Here is a 20,476-nt window from a genome sequence, read left to right on the forward strand (position 1 = left end):
TATTATTTTATAGTGGTGATCTGACTATAACTTACTTTTCTTTTACTTAACATTCCTTGGAGGTTGTTTTTCCTATTACTTCAATTTGTCAATGTACATTATTTTAGTAGCTGCATAATAATTCATGAAGTATATCTATAATAGTAAATTTGGCCCCTAAGAAACATTTTGATTGCTTACTAATACCTGATATTATTAAAATGACAGGGGAAATCTCAGTGCATATTTTTACTTATATTTAGATTTATTTCCTTAGGCAAGATTTCTAAAATTGAAATTACCAAAGTTAACATTTATTTGACACAAATGGCCAAATTTATTCTCAAAAGGTTAATTCATCACACCCGTTAAAACATGAAGCGTCAGATTTCAAAATCTTTGATAACTTGAAAGGTGAAAATGTCACATGATTATATGAATTTCTGTCAAGGCTGATCACTGCCACTTGTTTATAAACTGGCCATGTTTTCTCTTGTAAATTATCTGCCCCTGGTTTTGCCCAATTATCTACTGATCTACTTAAATTTGCCTACAAGACATATCACATGACAGTCATTAAACCTAACCATTCTTGCATGATGTAGTGTAAGCTATTTCAGTGTTTCACATGTATTACCCCCTACTGGAGGGAGGGAAAGAAAAGAGAGCAGTATGACAGTAATTCCAAGACAGAGAGTTGCCTCTTAGGGGATAACTACAGAGGAGGAAAGAAAATACCTGGCTTCACGTTAGGCATCCCCATCTCCAAAACCACGCTAGGGGTATGCACCTCACTGTAGTAAATCAGGAGTTCCACATCCCGATCAAACTTGTGTCCAGCAGCCAGGGAAACCTGAGTTGGAGACAGGTAAAAAAGCCATGTTGGAATCATCACTGCTTGCTTTTTAGGGCTGAGGTTAGGGCTGCGGTCCTCCTCCATGAGAGAGCATGATCAGGAACAGAGGTGAGGCTAGAGAAAAGGCACTGGAGATTAAGTGAAGATATGGAAGGAGCATGTTGGACCCCCTCCAGATTACCATTTGGGAAGAACTTGGTGGAGACCAAGTTAAGACTCAAGCAACAGAGGTACTGATGACAGCAGTATTTGCTCATTAACCACCTGAGCAGAAGTCTTGTCCTCTCCCAGGTACTCAGTAGGACTCAAGGGGCAGTTGGATTGGACCTTCTCGATGCCATGCTGGGAATCAATGGTGGCGACCATGCTGAGTGTGTAGGGTAAGTCCTCCACAGGGACTATAGGCATCTTCACATCAAGGCAGCTGTCCTTAGGCGACCCTATAAAAAGTGACCTTAGTTCTGTTTTCCTTGTACACTCTGCTTTTCAGCACACTCACAAGCATAAGAAAATTTCCCTATTCCTGTCACCCACCACTAGTATTCAAAGGGGAGAGATACTCACCAGAGAACTTGTATCTAGGATTCAGGACAGCTGGGAGCACAAAGCGCAGAGCCCCGTCTGTTTCCAGAGGCAGCTCCTGCACATACTTCAGGGTGACTGCCGCCTTCGACCCAGGTTGGAGGTTACCCACATTGCAAGAGAAGACATCCCTGGAGCTGCTGTCCTCCTCCAATAAGAAGGCCTGGTGGCCTTGAGAGATGGCATTCTTATAGTTGGTGCGGGCCTGAGAAGAACAGGGTGAGGGATGGGAAAGAAAGGGAACATACAAGGTGACATGGCTGATGAAGAGATGAGTAGTGCAGAGCGACTGGATGTAACTGGTCTTGTCTAATCACAGCTATACTTTGAATGCCTCTGATTGATTTTTCCCCAAAATGATTTTAGGAAAATGGCAGTTAGAAAAGAGTAAAAGAAAGAACTTTCAACATCAGCATGTTTTGTGAAGGTACATTTAGTAGAGATCATAGAGTATGCATTAAGGAAATAAGAAGGGAGGAGGTAATCTCTACTACCTTCATCTTGTCTTGTAATTCTGCTACAATTTTCGTCCCATCCACCAAGGCCTCAAAGCTGTAAACAGCAGAGTCTTCATCCATGGGGAACACAAAGACGGCCTCCAAAGGAACTTCTTCCTCATTCTCATAGTTCAAAGTTGCAGACACACCAGCCACAAACTCATAAATGGACACACTCACAGAGATACTCTTCAGTGGTACTGAGGATAGACCAGAATTCAAGTTCGTCAAGCTTCAACAGAATGCCTCCTTGTAGGTCAAGCCTTGTGCTAGGTGCCAAAGATTCAATGTCAAGTAAGAGTCACAAATTAGGCTTACCTGGCTTCCGCTGGAGGGTGAGTAGGCCACAGAATTGCACCATGGTGATGCAAGATTCCTGTAGAAAAGACATATCACAAACAGAGTGACATGTTGGAAGTTACCTGCTCAAACACCAGCATTTTATGTGCTTTTCTCTGGCATAAGAATACATTCAAAGGGTTAATGTTGAATTTAGGAAGATGGAACCTTAAAAAAAGGAGACAAAGATTTCAATCATAAGGTTACTTTTAAATGGCAATCCCAGGTGCAGAAGCTGTAAGATTCACTGGCATCTACTAAACAGGAAATCTCTGAAACACGTTGAGGCTGGTTCAAATACAAATTCCACTTTCTCAAAAGCATATTTCATTCACCACTTCTTAGGCATATGGAATAGGTGTCATTAACCCCTCTGAGCCTCAGTATTCTCTTCCTAAAATGAGAACCATCATACCCACACATCATGTATGAATTAGTACCTGTGAAGTCCCTAGAGTAGCACATGACTTGTAGAAGGCATTTAATCAATGATGATAGACATCACTATTGTTCCTACTATTGTTGTTACTGTTAATCAATAAACCTCTGCCGCCATTCACTTTGGAGCATGTTATTCAGAGATGTGCTGGATGTGAGAAGCTGTGTGATCCAAGATGGCCTCCTGTTACAGGCTATTTACGGTGTGACATGTCTTTTGGGACTCAAAATGAAAAGGTATATTTGTATCTGTCCAAAATATTCTAATATACGTAAATACTACATATGCACATAGCCTACATTTTCACCCCCACCAAACAGCACCAGTAAATCGGGCTTTTCATTCCATATCTGCTTTTATTTTGATAAACTGGATGAAAACTGAGTGTGGCAAAATGACTCACAGTTTGACAGCAACAGAGAGGACAGTGGCAGGTGTAGGGAGAGGAGAGGATGTTCAGAAAAGGGCTTCTATGCAGACTCCTGACTAGGGCAAATTCTCTGGTATAACAGGCTGAGCTGGAGGAGGGAAGAATTTTTAATAACATTTTAAGCAGAGAGCCTTAAGGCAGGAGACTCACATTGGAGTAAAACAGCTGAAAGAGAAGCTCTCAGGCTGGGCAATACTCACCAAGAGTGGCTTGAGTGGAACAGAGAGACGCAGAGGGCGTCCCCTACAAGGAAATAGCCTTCACTTCCTGATTCTAAGCCCAGGAAAAAATCCCTCGTTGAGGAAAACCTGCTATTCTGCACCCTTGCCCCTACTCTTCCCAGTACCAACAAAATTAGTTTGGGTCAGAATTAGGTCTGTCTTCTCAGGTGGCACTTCAGAAAAGCAACTTGCAAGACTTAGGTAGAGGCTGGCCACCAAGCTGAAAGCCATGAATCTGAGGCACTGTGAGAATACAGGGCTTCCCACCAAGCCAGGTAGCTGCTTCAGGAATGCAGAGTCCCAGCCTGGGCCACTTAGCAGCTAGGAGGGAGGGAGAGGAGCTGGGTGGCACTGCGGCCACAGCGCTGCGGCCACACTCCGGCCTGTTGCAGGGGTGAAGTGGACAAGGAGGAGATTGAGGTAAGAAGTGGGGCTTGGATAAAATCAGAGATTGATTTAACCTTTCCTAGATTTGCTAGATTTCAGTCCTATATTTCCAATGTCCAAGCATTTACAGAAGGGTCTGCGTCGGTCTCTTACATTTCTATACAGAAGGGCTTAGGGGCTGCAGTTGATTGGAGTAGATGGAGGCTTAACAGCCTCATTTTTTTCCAGCTTACACTGTCTTGAAGTTGAGCAAACATCGATTGTCCATTTCAAAAAAAGAAAAGTGGGAAAAAGTAAAGTAAAAGAGAAGGAAAGTAGGAAGAAGGGCCTCGAGATTAGGAGATGGCTAAATCCCCCGCTTCAATCTCCAGAAGATTCCCCTAAATTGCCAAAGTTTCAGGAAACCTTCCTGGGGATTGCACATCAGGATTTAATCCTTCACCCATGAGGCTTGCAGTTCAAGAAGGCCCTACAGATCTGGGGACCGGGGAAAGGAAGTTAGAATGTGCACCTCTCAGTCCTCCGGCGCAGGAGTTGGATCCAGGCTCTGCCCGGGCAGCTTGGTCCCCTACCTTCTGCTCCTGCGTTCCTGAGTGCTCTGAGTCACGGTGAAGAAAACAGCTGAGGTCACAATTTCCGGAAAGAACCGCCCCCTTCTAGGGACCGGTTATAAAGTAGCGACCACAAGACTAAGGGATCAACGGAAAATTATTAAACAAATAATAGAACTTTCGCTTTGTATCAAAAGAAAATTCTTCGACTTTGGAACGTTTGTTTTTTTTTTTTTTTTTGGCCTTTAGTAAGGAACAACCAGAGAACAGGCAAAGAGGGAAAGAAAAAATGCTGCAACAGTAACAACAGTAACAACATCAACAATGACTTTAAAAACTGCATATTTCTGTAAACGCTTAAGTGCCAAGGGCTTACTGCGTCCCGGGCCGTGCTAATCAAAGCTTTATGGACACTGTATCATTGAAATCTTATCTCTAATTTGAGCCATTTGTTCCCAAGTTGCACCCTCCCTACAGCAAGGGAAAAGATAAGGAGTTTGTGTAAGGCACATACTTCTGCTCTAATGAGAGAACCTCTAATCAGGGAAGCCCAAGTTTTCCTGTCATGGGTCCTTACAGGATTCTGAAACCAAACGTTTGTGATAAAAATGTAAGTAACTGAGAATGTCTATGCGCATTTATCTGGCTAAAACATTAGACGTGATCAAGGTCCTCATGTCTTCTCTATTTCAAAACAACCTATTCTATCTGGGACTTAAAGTGTAATATTGCTGTTGAGAAACTGTCGGGTAAAGAATACATGATACATACAGAAAACACAGCTTGATTTTGGTCTCTGTGATGTATTTGTTGTGGATATTTTACTCTCCCCAAGTTATTTGTTCTCTTATCTGTAATATGGGGAAAATGACATACCTCCACAGGTTTTTTTTGAGATCTAATGAATGTTAGTGGTTGTAAAAGTTATATATTACATATACACACAGACACATACATATGCAGATTTATATAGGTAAATGCACATTTATGTGTATATATATATGTACACCCACGCATGTGTATACAGTATACATGCATGTAATATGTGCACATATAGTAAAGCACAACATAAGCACAAATTCTATTTTATCTGTACTAGGCTCTACAACCATGTTTTTCACCTGTACCAAACTAATTATGAGAGGGAATTATTCTTTTCTCTGGATAGAAATTATGTCTGGTATTGTTCCTTGTGACTGTGCCTTCTTTCCATTGGCTGAAACATCTGAGCAACAAAAGGAAGAAGCTGGAAAAGTTGGCAGAGTTCATCATCTGATCCTGCTGGGCTTAGAGCTTAGCACTAAAAGTCTGCCACAGACCAGGCATGCAGCCTGGTTAGAAAAAACTGAATCAGGAAACACGTATAAGATGCTGGTTGTTGAAAAGACAATTATGTGAAAATTCCCATAACCTAGTACAATATACACAATTAAACAGGTGTAGATGAGGTATCTTCACTTAAAAGTCTTTCCTTGTGCCTTAGTGTTGCCAGACATTCCTCGATATTGATTCTCATCTTCTTTTTTAAAAACAAGAATGCATTTTATTTATGTGTTTATTTTGCTTAAACAGTAATTTCACTCTTTTCATATAAAATATTTAATGAGTTCAATGATCAAATTTCTGAATGAATGTAATTCATTCTTTTAATCAACATGTATTTATTGGGCTTCTATATGCAAGGCACTTCTTTTTTTTTATTGAACTTTAAGTTCTGGGGTACATGTGCAGATCTTGCAGGATTGTTGCATAGGTACACACATGCCATGGTGGTTTGCTGTCTCCATCCCCCTGTCACCTGCATCAGGCATTTCTTCCAATGTTATCCCTCCCCAACCTCCCCAATCCCCCACTGTCCCTCCCCTAGCCCCTCACATACCCCGGTGTGTGACATTCTCCTCCCTGTGTTCATGTGTTCTCATTGTTTAACACTAGCCATGAATGAGAACATGTGGTGATTGGTTTTCTGTTTTTGTGTCAGTTTGCTGAGAATGACGGTTTCCAGATTCATCCATGTCCCTGCAAAGGACATGAACTCAGCCTTTTTAATGGCTGCATAGTATTCCATGGTGTATATGTGCCACATTTTCTTTTCCAGTCTATCATTGATGGGCATTTGGGTTGGTTCCAGGTCTTTGCTATTGTAAACAGTGCCACAATGAACATACATGTGCACGTTTTTATGATAGAACGATTTATAATCCTTTGGGTATATACGCAGTAAAGGGATTGCTGGGTCAAATGGTATTTCTATTTCTAGATCCTTGAGGAATCGCCACACTGTCTTCCACAATGGTGGAACTAATTAACACTACCACCAACGTGTAAAAGTGTTCCTATTTCTCCACATCCTCTCCAGCATCTGTTGTCTCCAGATTTTTTAATGATGCAATTCGAACTGGCATGAGATGGTATCTCAATGTGGTTTTGATTTGCGTTTTTCTAATGACCAATGATAATGAGCATTTTTTCATATGTTTCTTGGCCTCATAAATGTTCTCTTTTAAGAAGTGTCTGTCATATCTTTTGCCCACTTTTGAATGGATTTGCTTTTTTTCTTATAAATCTGCTTTAGTTCTTTGTAGATTCTGAATATTAGCCCTTTGTCAGGTGGGTAGATTGCAAATATTTTTTCCCATTCTTTTGGTTGCCAGTTCACTCTGATGGTAGCTTCTTTTGCTGTGCAGAAACTTTTAAGTTTAATTAGACCCCATTTGTCTATTTTGGCTTTTGTTGCCATTGCTTTGGTGTTTTAGCCATGAAGTCCTTGCCTATGCCTATGACCTGAATGGTTTTGCCTAGGTTTTCTTTAGGGTTTTTATGGTGTTAGGACTTATGTTTAAATCTTTAATCCATTTGGAGTTAATTTTTGTATAAGGTATAAGGAAGACTTCCAGTTTTAGTTTTCTGCACATGGCTAGCCAGTTCTCCCAACACCATTTATTAAACAGGGACTCCTTTCCCCATTGCTTGTTTTTGTCAGGTTTGTCAAAGATCAGTTGGTTATAGATGTGTGGCATTTCTTCTGAGGCCTCTGTTCTTTTCCATTGGTCTATATCTCTGTTTTGATACCAGTACCATGTTGTTTTGATTACTGTAGCCTTGTAGTATAGTTTGAAGTCAGGTTGCATGACGCCTCCAGCTTTGTACTTTTTGCTTAGGATTGTCTTGATTATGTGGGCTCTCTTTTGGTTCCATATGAAGTTTAAAAAGGTTTTTTCCAGTTCTTTGAAGAAAGTGAATGGTAGCTTGATGGGGATAGTGTTGAATCTATACATTACTTTGGGCAGGCAGTATGACCATACAAAGAGAATAAAATACCTAGGAATACAGTTAACAAAGGATGTGAAGGACCTCTTCGAGGAGAACTACAAACCACTGCTCAAGGAAATAAGAGAGGACATAAACAGATGGAAAAACATTCCATGCTCCTGGTTAGGAAGAATCAATATCATGCAAGTCACTTTTCTAGATGTTGGCGTTATGGCAATAAACAAGACAGACAAAAATCCTTACCCACTTGTAATTTACATCATAAGGGAAAAATATTCAATAAACAAGCAATTAAGTAAACAAGAAAATATCTGGTAGCAAAAGTGCTTAAAGAAAACCAAAATAATGCAATATAATAGGGAGCAAGTAGAGACTACTTTAGATGAGGTATCTTCACTTAAAAGTCTGTCTTTGTGCCTTAGTGTTGCCAGGCATTCATCAATATTGATTCTCATCTTTTTTTTAATACTAATAGGAACCCCAAGTTTCACAATGTCTATGACCATTCAGAATAAAAACATTGCCCGGTCTCCCTTAAAGGTGGTGTGGTCTTGTAACTAAGTTCTGGCCAATAGGGTACAAGAATTAAGTGCAACACTATGTCATGCATGTCAGAGAAACCCTCTTCCTGCTCACTGGTATAAACGCAGGTATATCTTGAGCCATCTTGAACCATAAAGACTAGACCATAAAGCCTAGAGCATTTCCCCTAAAAATGGAGAAGCAAAAAGATAGATCCTGAATCCCTGAGATTCTTGTAAAACAAGCCACTGTATCATCACAGAATTTTATGGGAGAGAGTAATGAATTTCTTCATGGTTTATAACAGTTCTTTGGGTCCTTATCCTACCCTAATACATTAAAAGTAAACTTTTAAGGAAACGATCTTCATCGGAATATGGAAAGCACGTTTGCTTATAGTGGGAGTAGAAATCTGTGTATTATGAGAACAATATCCAATTAATTTTAGCACTCACCACTGTAACACATGTGCCCTGAATTATACCAGTGTGTGTTGATTATGTTTATCATAGTTTGCTACTTATTTTTCTTCAGTTCTTCTGAGACCATTTCCCTCCCTGAAATAAAGGCTGTTTGTCGTAGAGTGCTTAGGACTGGCTCAGAACAGGCTTTCAATAAGTTGTTTTGCTCATTGTCTCATTTCTGTTATTCTCTTTCTTCAATGTTCTCTATCTTTGTCATCATGGAATTTTAAGTGTTCAGTTCTGCTTGTTCTCTCTCCTCTGATGTTTCCATAGCAATTCATCTAAAACTTCCTGCTGTTCCTATCATACTTGAGCTTTTTATGTGCTCTTAAAATTGTCAACCTTTAAGAAAATAAGTTTGTAAGATGCATGAAGTTATTTGATTAATGAATAAATACATGTATATTCTGGTGGTTGTATATATGCTTAGGCTGTGTGATTAAAATCCACTATAGATATTGGAGAATGATTTCAAAAGATCAAATAACAAATGCTCAGACATGTGCACAAATCTTATAAGCATTTATTACATATGGGTAATAACAATTATAATTAACAAGTATAATTTTCAGGTGATCACTGAAAACTTGGAAATTTAGTGTTTAAAGATATCACATACAACCTGGGCTCCACAGAAACTTACAGATGAATGGATCGATAGGGTGGATTTAAAAATATGTATATGTATAGTACTATGTATTGAGTTCCTATTTGAAACCAGTGCTAAGTGTTTTATATGATATGTCAAACTACATTAATTACAGACAGGAATAATGCCTGTCATCACAAATCACTTAGTTATTTGTCAGAAATTTCTTAGATGATGCTGACAATTGCTTAAGAGTAGCAATTTTCATGGATTACAAGTAAATATGCTCCTGACAAACCCAAAGCATAGATAAATGTCAAAGGGGATAGGCAGGAGGCAGCTCAAGGGTCTAAAAATCTATAAGGATTTGTAAAGAACATACATTGCTCATTCAGAGATTCAGAAAATTGTAGAGGAAACAAGAAACCAGGTTCTAATTTATGAGGATCAGCTTGGCCCTATCACAGAATTAAGTCTGTGAGCTTTAGATTCAGTCTGGGGCTTGATTCCTACCTCCAGTATTTAATAGTTGTGTAATCGTGAGAAAGCAATTTAGCTGCTCTGAGTCCATGTCATCACTTGTAAAATGAACTGATAATAATTACTCCATATGTATGCTGTAATCATTAAATGAAATAAGAGTTTTAAGGCATCTGTCACAAGTAGGCACTCTCTAAATGTTAGTTTCACTTTTCTTTTGTTGAGTTGGCCAGCTGAATTTTGAGAATCTAGAAAACAAATGCTATTTAGATTTCCACATAGAACAGGCTATTTTCCTGGAAAGGATTTTGAGATTTCTTAAACTTTTTCTAAATTTGGCAATATTATCTTCATTTTGGTTTGGTAGTTTTTTCTGCTCACCATCTTTTGGTTTGAACTACTCATCGTTAAAACAAACAAAACAAAACCACCAAACATTGCTTTTTTGTTTTGTTTTGTTTTGTTTTGTTTGAGATGGAGTCTTGCTCTGTCACCCAGGCTGAAGTGCAGTGGCATGATCTCTGCTCACTCCAACCTCTGCCTCCTGGGTTCAAGCAATTCTCCTGCCTCAGCCTCCCGAGTAGCTGGGATTACAGGACCCACTACTATACCCAGCTAATTTTTGTATTTTTAGTAGGTACGGGGATTCAGATGTTAGTCTGGTCTCGAACTCCTGACCTCAAGTGATCCACCCATCTTGGCCTCCCAAAGTGCTGTGATTACAGGCATAAGCCTGCCCCCAAACATTGTTTTTAAAAACCTTCATCTTGAAATTGGGAAGGAAAAGAGCAAGTCGGGGGAAAACAAAAGGAATAATTCTAACAGTGAAATTAAAATGATGAGAAATCTTTGTTTATCCAGTTTTAAGAAATAATAAATATCATGGGAGTACACAGTGTGTCAGGAAGTTTACAAGCATTATCTAAACACTCACAGCCTCCCTGTGAAATACTATCATAACTCCATTTTACACAACACGATGTTAAGGCTCAAAGAGCACAGTTAACCTGCTCAGGGACATATAGCTAATGAGAAGCAAACTTGTTCTTCACACGCAGAACCTTCTGGCTCCAAAGTGGGTATTCTTTTGATTACGTTATAATTTCTTCCACAGCCATAAGAGGTATAGAGATAGGTAGAAACTGGAAAAATGACAGATTTGGCAGGCCAAATCCCTAAAGTCTACACAGAACAAAGGGATTGATGAAATATCTATCCAAAACAGAAAAATGGGGGTCAGGAGGGATCCACAGCCCTTTGATTTCCAATTCCTTTAAAGGGTATTGTGATTACTGCATCCTATTTTCTAACTCCTAAACTCTTCCAATGTCTGGCATTTAATTGATCCCTGTGCTCAGAGGGCTCCTGCTCTCTGTCTCAGGATAGATCATAGAGAAGGCTCCAAGGGACTATGAGACCATTTAAAATTCCACAAAGGCAGGGGATATTTTCACTTTCGCTAACTCTGATGAAGTCATCCTAGGCAATAGGGTGGCCATCAGATGTATAATATCTTCTGTATAATAAATATAATATCTTCTGAATGAAAAATAAAAAGCCATTTGGGGTCTGCAATTAGAGAAGCCAAACTAAATTCCCTGGCATGCTGTTTGGGATGGACAGCCCCATAGTCCATAGAAGAAACTGACGGTAAAAGAAGGGTTAAAAACATTTGTGTTCCTTAAAGTGAGCTGGTCATGATCCTTGTGACTATGTAAGTATTTAGAGCTTCTCCTCAACTGTCTTAATTTTTACCTGTTTTCCTCACTCCAGCGACCTGAGTAGCAAAAATTGTTGGAAGAAATCACTGTGAAGGGCTTCTTTCTCATGCTATATGGCAGCCAAGGTCTTTTCCTCCCTTCACTCTCTCATACAGTATTCAGAATGCATTTCTTGATTCCTTTCTTTTTGTTGTTACTGATGAATTCAGCATCTGTCATTTTCCAAGCACCACACAATTGCTTAGAATTAAAAGCTAGTTGGACCTATTTCTTGATATGGAGAAAATAAATGACTTTAGCAGACAAATATATATGTGTGTGTGTGTGTGTGTGTGTGTGTATATATATTCATTCACACACAAATATATATATGTGTGTGTGTGTATATATATATATACATTGTCCTGGTTCTCTTCCTAATTCTCTGAAGAATATGTACATTTCTTCTTAAGTGACTCCCTTTCATTCTCCTTTTCCTAAAATGTAATATGTTTCAACATTTGGCTTCCAGTACTATTGTCTTGACTATCTTAATCGCTTCTGGTGGTCTTATTCAGGCTGAAGACATTGACTATCATCTTCATTCTTTTATTATTATATTTACTATGGGGAGTCCCATGAAGAGAAAAAAATCACCATGAAGGGCTTCTTTCTCATTCTATTTGTTAGCCATATAGATTGGAAAACTCTTTAGCATGTGACTCCCCACAGTAAATATAATAATAATGAATAATAAGGAATGAAATATTATATTTTCATTATCTGGACTCCCCACAGTGAATATAATAATAACAAACTATTATATAACATCTTATTAGGTATCAAACTCTTTCATGAACATCGCCATATTTAATCTTTATAGCAATTCTGTAAGATTAATATCTCAGTTAATAAAAACATGTAGTGGGTACTTACTATAAACCAAGCACAATTACAAGAACATTCCATATATTCTAGAAACACAATTGTAGTGTGGATGTCAAAATACAGATTTGTGAAACACAAATGAGGGTTATAGGTTAAGGAGACTATTCAGTGGTGTGGCAAGAACTTTCACATTTTGCCCCATTGTCCTGCCTTAATTATTAATCACACTCCCTTTTGCTCTTAAAGTGTCCTAGTTGGAATGGTAATTTTTAGCTGCCTAGTTAAGGTTCAGGATACTGGTGCAAGGCATACTTTCTGCTTCTGTAAAGATGGGAACCTGAGGTTCAGAGAAAATAAAATACTGGCCCATAGTCACACCACCAAATAGCAGAGCTTGAACTTGAACTTGAATCTTTAAATCTCTGATTTAAGTTCTTTTTAATATTCTATGATGTCTCTTTTTCTAGACAAATGTTTGGATTTGAATAGAATCTTCTAGGAAAGCTGTATCTATTTCTATTATGCTTGCAACCCTAAATTACTATTTAAATTATCATTCTCAGATCCTCATGTCTTTAATGCCTGTGAACCTGACTGATTGTGGGTTTAGAAATGATGAAGAACTTAAATATTTCAGATTTTTAAAAAATAATATTTGAAGTTATAAGGACAGAATTTTTTTAAGTCATGGTTAATAAAATCTCAAACTGAAATGGTATTGTTTTCATGAGCTATTTCTCATAGATCTCTTTTTCTTTGAATTTTTATCTTACAGAAAATCATGTTTATATTGTACCGATTTTGAGCCAATAGCTGAATAACACACATTTCACTTTGCCTATCACTGATACCATGTATTAGCATAATTCTTTTTTGAACGATTTGGAGGGGTTCTTGCTTGTGGGTTGTGGAGGATGCAGGAGGCACTTAAGCCAAAGTTTCCAATCTCCTCTATCATGTATATTAATTTTTTACCTCAACATAATTCAGAGGAGACCTCCCTTGGTGCTCAGGGTATTTTCTAAACACTTCCCCAAACTGTGAATTATTTAGCATTAGCTGCACTCATGCTGATATTAAGGCAGTACATTACAAGAGCATTTTTGCCCTTGTCAGAGTAAAGGACTAAGTAAAAGTTGCTGGGCATCTGAAATATATCAGACACCCTATTAGATGCCTTATTCTGCATTATCCCATTCAGTCTACCAAACAACCCTTAGAATGTAATACTATCCTTATTTTAGAGATAAGCAAATTGAAGAGATAGCAGAATCACAGAATTAGTAAGCAAGAGTCTAGATATAAAACAAAATCTGCCTGGCTTAAAATCTTGCCCTTCCTTATCATCATTGCCTTATTGGCATCTCTCGTCCAGGCAGAGAACAATAAAATTCTCTATCTTTATCAAGGTTACATCAGGAATATCATCATATTTAATCTTTACACAATTCTGTGAGTTATTATCTCAGTTAATCAAAAACAAACATTAGTGGATCCTCACTATATACCACCAACTATAAGAACATCTCACATGTTAGCAATATTTTCCCATTCGCTTGATCTTGATTTCTAATATCTAACTACTTTTTCTATTTATCTCATACATTTTCTTAGTTTAAAAGTCACATATTACACTCCACTTTTCTTTACTGAAGTGTCAAACGTCTTTTTCTAGGAATGTGTTAAAATACCTACATCGCGGTTACTCTATTTGCCCTCTGTTCATTGAGCTTAACTGAAATTATTCAGAAACCTCCCAGGATATCTACGTGAAGAGATGACTATTCCAGATCACAGAGGTCACCCAGTGGTCATGCACTTGTTCTTCAACAACCAAGGCACACAGACAAACTGATTTCAGGTCCAGGTGATCCCCCAGAGGAAGCAGACAAAAGGATACTGGGGGTGGGAGGTGGTGTAGTCGGGGGGGAATGAAGAATACTAGCTTTCACCCAACAAGAAACCCAAAACACCCAAGAATACAAAGAACCCAATACAATAAACGTAATCGCTATAGACTTGACGCCTTAAGACAATAATAGAGTACATCAATTTCATTAATATGTTGTAATAACACTTTTCTAGATTTGATTATCACATGACCTAAGACATATGATCTAAATCTGGTACCAAAGGCTGTGTGAATAATTTTGTCCTATTTATTTTCTACAATAATTCCTTTTCACATTATTTTATTGTTGCTGTTAAAGAACTAATTTTGTTCTTTTCCTTCTCTTCAGAAAGTTCCATTTGCCTTCCTTAACTCTCATCCAGCAAGAGGTAATTATAAGTTACAGCAATTTTGAAGATATTCAAGGCTCAACCTATCTCCCCTTGCTCAGCAATTAGATACTCTACATTTCAGTGAATACCTAAATTCCTTTTATTAGGCATAGTATCTGAAGCCAAAAGTAGGCTGACTACAACCATTGTTTTTTGGAGTTAAGAAAAAAGACTTAAAGTAGTCTAAAGACCAAAGGAATAATTCTAGAGCGTTCAAAAATTTGATTGAAATAAACACACTTGTTAGGTGCTGCTATTCCTTAAATCCTAATAATACAATGATGAACAAGAATAAACACAGTCTCTTCATAGAACTTACAGTCAGATAATATCCATAAATTAATTTCCAACTTTTCATTCACTCATTTCTCTAACAAATATTTAAATGCCATCTACTCGGAAGCACGGTGATATGTGTTGCAAATTCAATGACAAATTATAGCCACTGCTCTCAGGAATCTTGCAGTCTAACAGAATCTGAACTCAATTCCTTCAGGACTTCCTGTGTCTATATGGATTGTATTCATCTGTCTTACCACTTCCATTTTTTCAGAGGCTAAAATTATCAATCAGTAACTATTACTTATAAAGAAGATCAGATGCATTGACCAGGAATTGTAAGTAGAGTTAAAGGCAATTATTAGTTTTCGTATTTGGGATATCAAAAAATATATATATCTAAAAAGTAAAAACTGAAGGCGAAAATATCTCTTCTTAGATGATTCACAAGAGCCTTTATATTCAAGCACTATCATACCCCAGTGGCAGTTACCTGTTCTTAGCATATACAGTTACCTGACTCTTTCCCTTCAAATAAAACAGTCAAATTCATAGACGCAGTGAGCAAAATGATGGTTGTTACCCCGAGGGTGGTCAGGGAAGACAGGGAAATGGGGAGTTACTAATCAATGGCTCTAAAGTTTTAGTAATGCCAGATGAGTCTAGAGATCTGCTATACAATATTGTCCTCATATTGTTAATAATAATATTGTATTCTACGCTGAAAATCTGGTAGGAGAGTACTTCTTATGTTAAGTGCTCTTATACAACAAAATAATAACCAACATTTAAAAAAAGATAAAAACACACAAAAAGTTTCAGAATTGGAACATTTTAGTTTCATTATTCTAAGGATTCAAAAACTCCAATTGTTAGAAAAGATTATATATTTCATATCTGCATCTTTATATATGATATGACATCACTAAAACCTAAAACTAGGACATAATAATACATCTCAGCTGCTTATCTCTAAGCAATTTAAAACCCCAGAGTAATAACCAGATTAGTCACTGTTAGTTTCTTTTCAGACGAATGAATATTTCCAAATAAGAACATGCTAAAACTCAAAAGTTTATATAATTAGAATATTAACACAACCCAAATCTTAATGCTCATTATGTTGTATCTCAATCCATCATTCTTATTAGATATATCGATGACCAAATTCACTTTTGGTGACCAATTAGGGCATCTGATCACATCTTCCAGTCACTGTAGAAATGTTCTGAAAAGGAATCAGGAGGATCCAACTTGCAAGTTGGTCTTTTTAGGGCATTCATTATTGTACAGTTGGTTGTGGACCTTAATTATGTTCTGTGCTCTCTTAGTCCATTCAACATTTCACCATATTAATGTTTCTTTTTGTTTTGTGTCTATATTAATGAAGGGAAGGCATATGTATGCTGTACTAATCCCTAAATGTCTTTGGAAGAATTCCTGATTCTTAATTTCAACAAAAACTTAATGTTTAAACAAAAATTGGTGCCAGTGAAGGTATTGGTATTGTGTCTATCCCAATCAGCCTCCACATTCATATTTTCACATATTTTGTGAAAACTCAGACTGCCCTTCCATGAACATAAGGAATCACACATTGCTGAATGAGTTCATTCTACGGGGAATACCTCAGACAGAGGGACTGGAGGCTGTGCTCTGTGCTATCTTCTCTTTTATCTACTTCTTCACCCTACTTGGGAATTTACTCATCCTTATAGCAATTGTTTCTTCCTCTACCCTTCACACCCCTATGTATTTCTTCTTGGGACTCCTGTCTATTTTTGACATATTGTTCCCATCTGTAACATGTCCCAAGATGCTATTGTATCTCTCTGGCCAGAGCCAAGTCATTTCTTATAAGGGATGTGCTTCACAGCTCTTCTTCTATCACTTTCTGGGTTCTGCTGAGGGCTGCCTCTATTCTGTGATGTCTTATGATCGCTTTGTTGCCATCTGTCACCCACTGAGGTATATGCTCATCATGAAGCCTGGAGTCTGTGTCGGCTTGGCCATGGTAGCCGGGTTGGTGGGTTGTCTTCAGGCCACCATTCTGACCTCTTTTACCTTTCAGTTGTCCTACTGTGGCCCCAATCAGGTAGACTACTTTTTCTGTGACATTCCTGCTGTTTTACCCCTGGCTTGTACTGACAGTGCCCTGGCCCAGAGGGTGGGTTCCATAAATGTTGGATTTCTAGCTTTAACACTTTTGTTCAGTGTCTGTGTCTGCTACACTCGCATTGGGATTGCCATCCTGAGAATCCGTTCAGCAGAGGGCAGGCAGAAAGCCTTCTCCACCTGTAGTGCTCACCTGATTGCAATCCTTTGTGCCTATGGACCTGTAATCATCATCTATCTGGAGTCCACACCCAACCCCTTGCTTGGCGCCATGGTACAAATATTAAATAATGTTGTATCACCCATGCTGAATTCGTTAATCTATTCCTTAAGGAACAAGGAAGTGAAAAGATCCCTGAAAAGAGTATTCCAAAATATTTTACTTACTGTTTGTGAATAAATTATGAGTTATTATTGAGAATAAATGTTAAAATTAACATTATTCTTTGTCTCTTAATTCTGGATAAGGAATCCCAAGGGCATGGCAAACATTGGGAGACAGATTCCTTGTCCCTGTAATAGGTAGCCAGTAGTTCCTCTCTGTCCACATCAACATTCAATTTTATTTTATTTTTTTGCTCCAATTAAAATGTAATTGTTCCTGCTTTCTGCCTATAAGCATTTCAGTTCTTCCATCTTGTGAAGAAGAATATTAACTAACATTCATAGAGCATGATCTGTCTTCTGGGCATTGGGATGAATATATCACATCCATCATCTTACTTCATCTTCACCTCACCCCTATAAAGTAGATTTCATATAATTAGAAAATAGTTTTGAGGATTAAAACCTTCAAATAATGAACCCAAGATTACACATTAAGTAGCAAATCAGATCTCAAACTCAGTTGCAGTTAACTGCAAATCCCCTTGCTGCTGCAGATTCCTGTACCCCGTAGCTACCCTAAGTGACCTGCTTGGCAATTTACTCATCCTAATTTCCTCTCTCCAGAGCTCATGATACAAAGAAGTTGTTTGATAAATAATTGGTAAAATAAGTACTGACATAGGTTATGTCTATATACAGTCATCCCTCAATATTCATGGGTTCTGCTTTTGTGAATTCAACCACTGTGGATCAAAAATATTCAGAAAATAAATTTTACAAAGCTCCAAAAAGCAAAACTTGAATCTGCCTAATGTGAGTACTACTTTGAATTAATGTGAATGAAGTGGTAGTAGACATTGTATTAAGTATTATAAGTAACCTAGAGATGATTTAAAGTATATAGGAGCATGTGCATAGGTTATATGCAAATATTACACCATTTTAAATAAGGGACATGAGCATGCTTGGATTGTGGTATTTATGGGGGTTCTAAAACCAATCCCCTGAGGATACTGAAAGATAACTGTATTGACTTTATCATTATCTCCACTTACTCTATTCTACTACCCATTTTTCCCACCTGTAGATGGTGGCACTGAGATACAGCAATTAGTGTCTTCACTGTATACTACTTCTAGTGATGCTAAAGTCAGCCCTAGACCCAAACCCTCTTAAGTCTTGCTGTGTCATAGTTTTCCTACTGCACCATGCTGCCAATATGCCAAAATACTCTTTAATATAAACTCAGGGGGAAAGTATTTCTATCCAGTGTTGTTGAAGAGAAGATGGTCTAATTATGGGGCTTAATTAGCATGCTCATTTGATTTTCCCAGCAAGTTACATTTTGTAACCTAACTTCCAACAAGACTGGAGTTGATAACTACTTCTCAATTTTCTCAGAATCTAAAGTGAAACAAAGGGCACTATTAATTGGAGATCCCACAGACATACCAGCTCTTAGTTTCTGTGACATTTTAGTTATTCGTAGTTTTTCTATTCCATTTGTAATCCCCAAAGTTCTCTTTCTATTTGAAACCAGTAAACAAAAGCAAGTGAAAATTCCTAATAAAAATGCTTACTTTATAAATAGCATGAAGCAAAAATGATAAAATGAAGCTCCTTCAAGCATAGTTAAATGGTTTTAGCGCATGGCTCCTCCTAACTTGATTGTCAAAAATCCAAGATGTCACAGCATCTTATTCCCACTTTAGGGATGCCTATCAGAGATGATAGGCTGGACCCAAAAAACCCTAGTGTGAGTTTGCTGTTCTACTAATGTAGGCTATTTTGCAGAAGAATCTGCATGCCATGATTTCTAGTAAAGGCTGAATAGTGTTTAGGGACAGATATTCAACACACTGATACTTCTATAATAGATATAATTTCTAGACAATGGAAAGCTTTATAAAAATAGGGATTGTGTGTGTCTTACTCACCATTGTATCCATAGAACATAGCCCAGCGACATAGTAAGCTTCCAGTAGGCTTGTTGAGTGAATGAATGAAAACCACTTACCCATTCAAATTATGATGCAATTGTATGTTTATTGATACAGAGGAACATGTGTGAAACAATTAAGATACAGAACAATATTATGTCTGAATTTAAATATATATCCATGTTTAGGTAAAACTGATGATACGCAAAAAACAAAATCGGAATGACCAACTTTTTGGCTCTTTCTAAATTAGTGCTGCAATGGTTGTCACTGAAAACAAAAATAACAGTCTAAATCTTTCCTATATCTGAGTATACAACATAAGATTTTATTTAAAACACATATGCACACATACAAAAAACACACATAGACACACACAACAACTTTTTAAAATCTTACCTCATTAACAACAATAGCAACAAAACCAAATAACCTGATTGAAAAATGAGTAAAGGGCTTAAATAGACATTTCTCCAAAGAAGATACACAAATGGCAAGTAAGCATATGAAAAGATGTTCAATACCATTAATCATTAAAGAAATGCAAATGAAAACCACAACAACATATCACTTCAATAAGGATGGCTACTATTTTTAAAATTACAATAAGAATAAACATTGGCTATTATGTGAGAAATTGGGACCCTTGTATACTGTGGATGAGAATGTAAAATGGCTCATCTGGTATGGAAAACAGATTTGTATTTTCTTTAAAAAGTAAAAGTAGAATTACCATACCATCCAGCAATTCCAGTTCTTGGTATACACAGAAAAGAAATGAAAGTAGGGTCTCGAAGACATTTTTGTACACCCATGTTCCCAGCAGCGTTAACCAAAATAGCCAAGGGTTGAAAGCAACCCAGTATTCGTTATATGAATGGATACACTAAATGTGGTATATGTACACAACAAAACATTATTCAGACTTAAAAAGGAAGGAAGTTCTGACACATGCCACAGGGATGAGCCTCAATGACATTATGCTAAGTGAAATAAGCCAGCCACAAAAAGACGGTATAAATACAGTTATATTAGGTATCTAGAGTAGTCACATTCATAGAAAAAGAAATGAGAATGTTGGTTCCTAGGGGCCACAGAGGATGAAAGGGATGGAGAAGTTATTTAATGATTATAGAGTTTTAGTTCCGCAAGAACTGAGCAAGTCCCAGAGCTTAGTTGAGCCGCAATGTAACTATATTTTACACTACTGTACTGTCTATTTCAAAATGGTTAAGATGTTAAATTTTTATGCTTTGTGTATTTTACCAGAATTTCTTTTTGAGACAGAATCTTGGTCTGTTACCCAGGCTGGAGTGCAGTGGTGCAATCATGGTT

The 20,476-nt window shown here is 37.6% G+C and overlaps 2 protein-coding genes across 4 annotated transcripts in view; one reads left to right on the top strand and one right to left on the bottom strand.

The window, feature by feature from the left end:
* Positions 1-4,378, bottom strand: part of VWA5A (von Willebrand factor A domain containing 5A) — a 29,383-nt gene extending 25,005 nt beyond the window's left edge. For all 3 annotated transcript variants that reach the window (XR_004270826.1, XR_004270827.1, XM_032285100.1), the window contains exons 1-6: positions 4,242-4,378; positions 2,233-2,290; positions 1,912-2,114; positions 1,400-1,622; positions 1,100-1,275; positions 718-832 (exon numbers count right to left, since the gene is read on the bottom strand). Coding sequence is in view for 1 of the 3 variants with exons in the window: in XM_032285100.1 (XP_032140991.1) it covers positions 718-832; positions 1,100-1,275; positions 1,400-1,622; positions 1,912-2,114; positions 2,233-2,275 (760 nt within the window). In the remaining 2 variants the exon portion in view is untranslated. The remainder of the gene's footprint in view (positions 1-717; positions 833-1,099; positions 1,276-1,399; positions 1,623-1,911; positions 2,115-2,232; positions 2,291-4,241) is intronic.
* An 11,957-nt stretch (positions 4,379-16,335) lies between these two features.
* LOC116556426 (olfactory receptor 148-like) lies at positions 16,336-17,274 on the top strand. Its single transcript, XM_032285777.1, has one exon. The coding sequence runs from the start codon at positions 16,336-16,338 to the stop codon at positions 17,272-17,274; it is 939 nt and encodes a 312-aa protein (XP_032141668.1).
* The last annotated feature ends 3,202 nt before the right edge of the window (positions 17,275-20,476 follow it).

The sequence above is a fragment of the Sapajus apella genome, unplaced genomic scaffold (genome assembly GCF_009761245.1).
Source record: "Sapajus apella isolate SASKATOON/1434 unplaced genomic scaffold, GSC_monkey_1.0 scaffold16, whole genome shotgun sequence".
NCBI lineage: Eukaryota > Metazoa > Chordata > Mammalia > Primates > Cebidae > Sapajus > Sapajus apella.

Excerpts from the sequence above, each read along its gene's own strand:
- LOC116556426 (XM_032285777.1), top strand. The coding sequence starts at position 16,336 with ATGAACATAAGGAATCACACATTGCTGAATGAGTTCATTCTACGGGGA.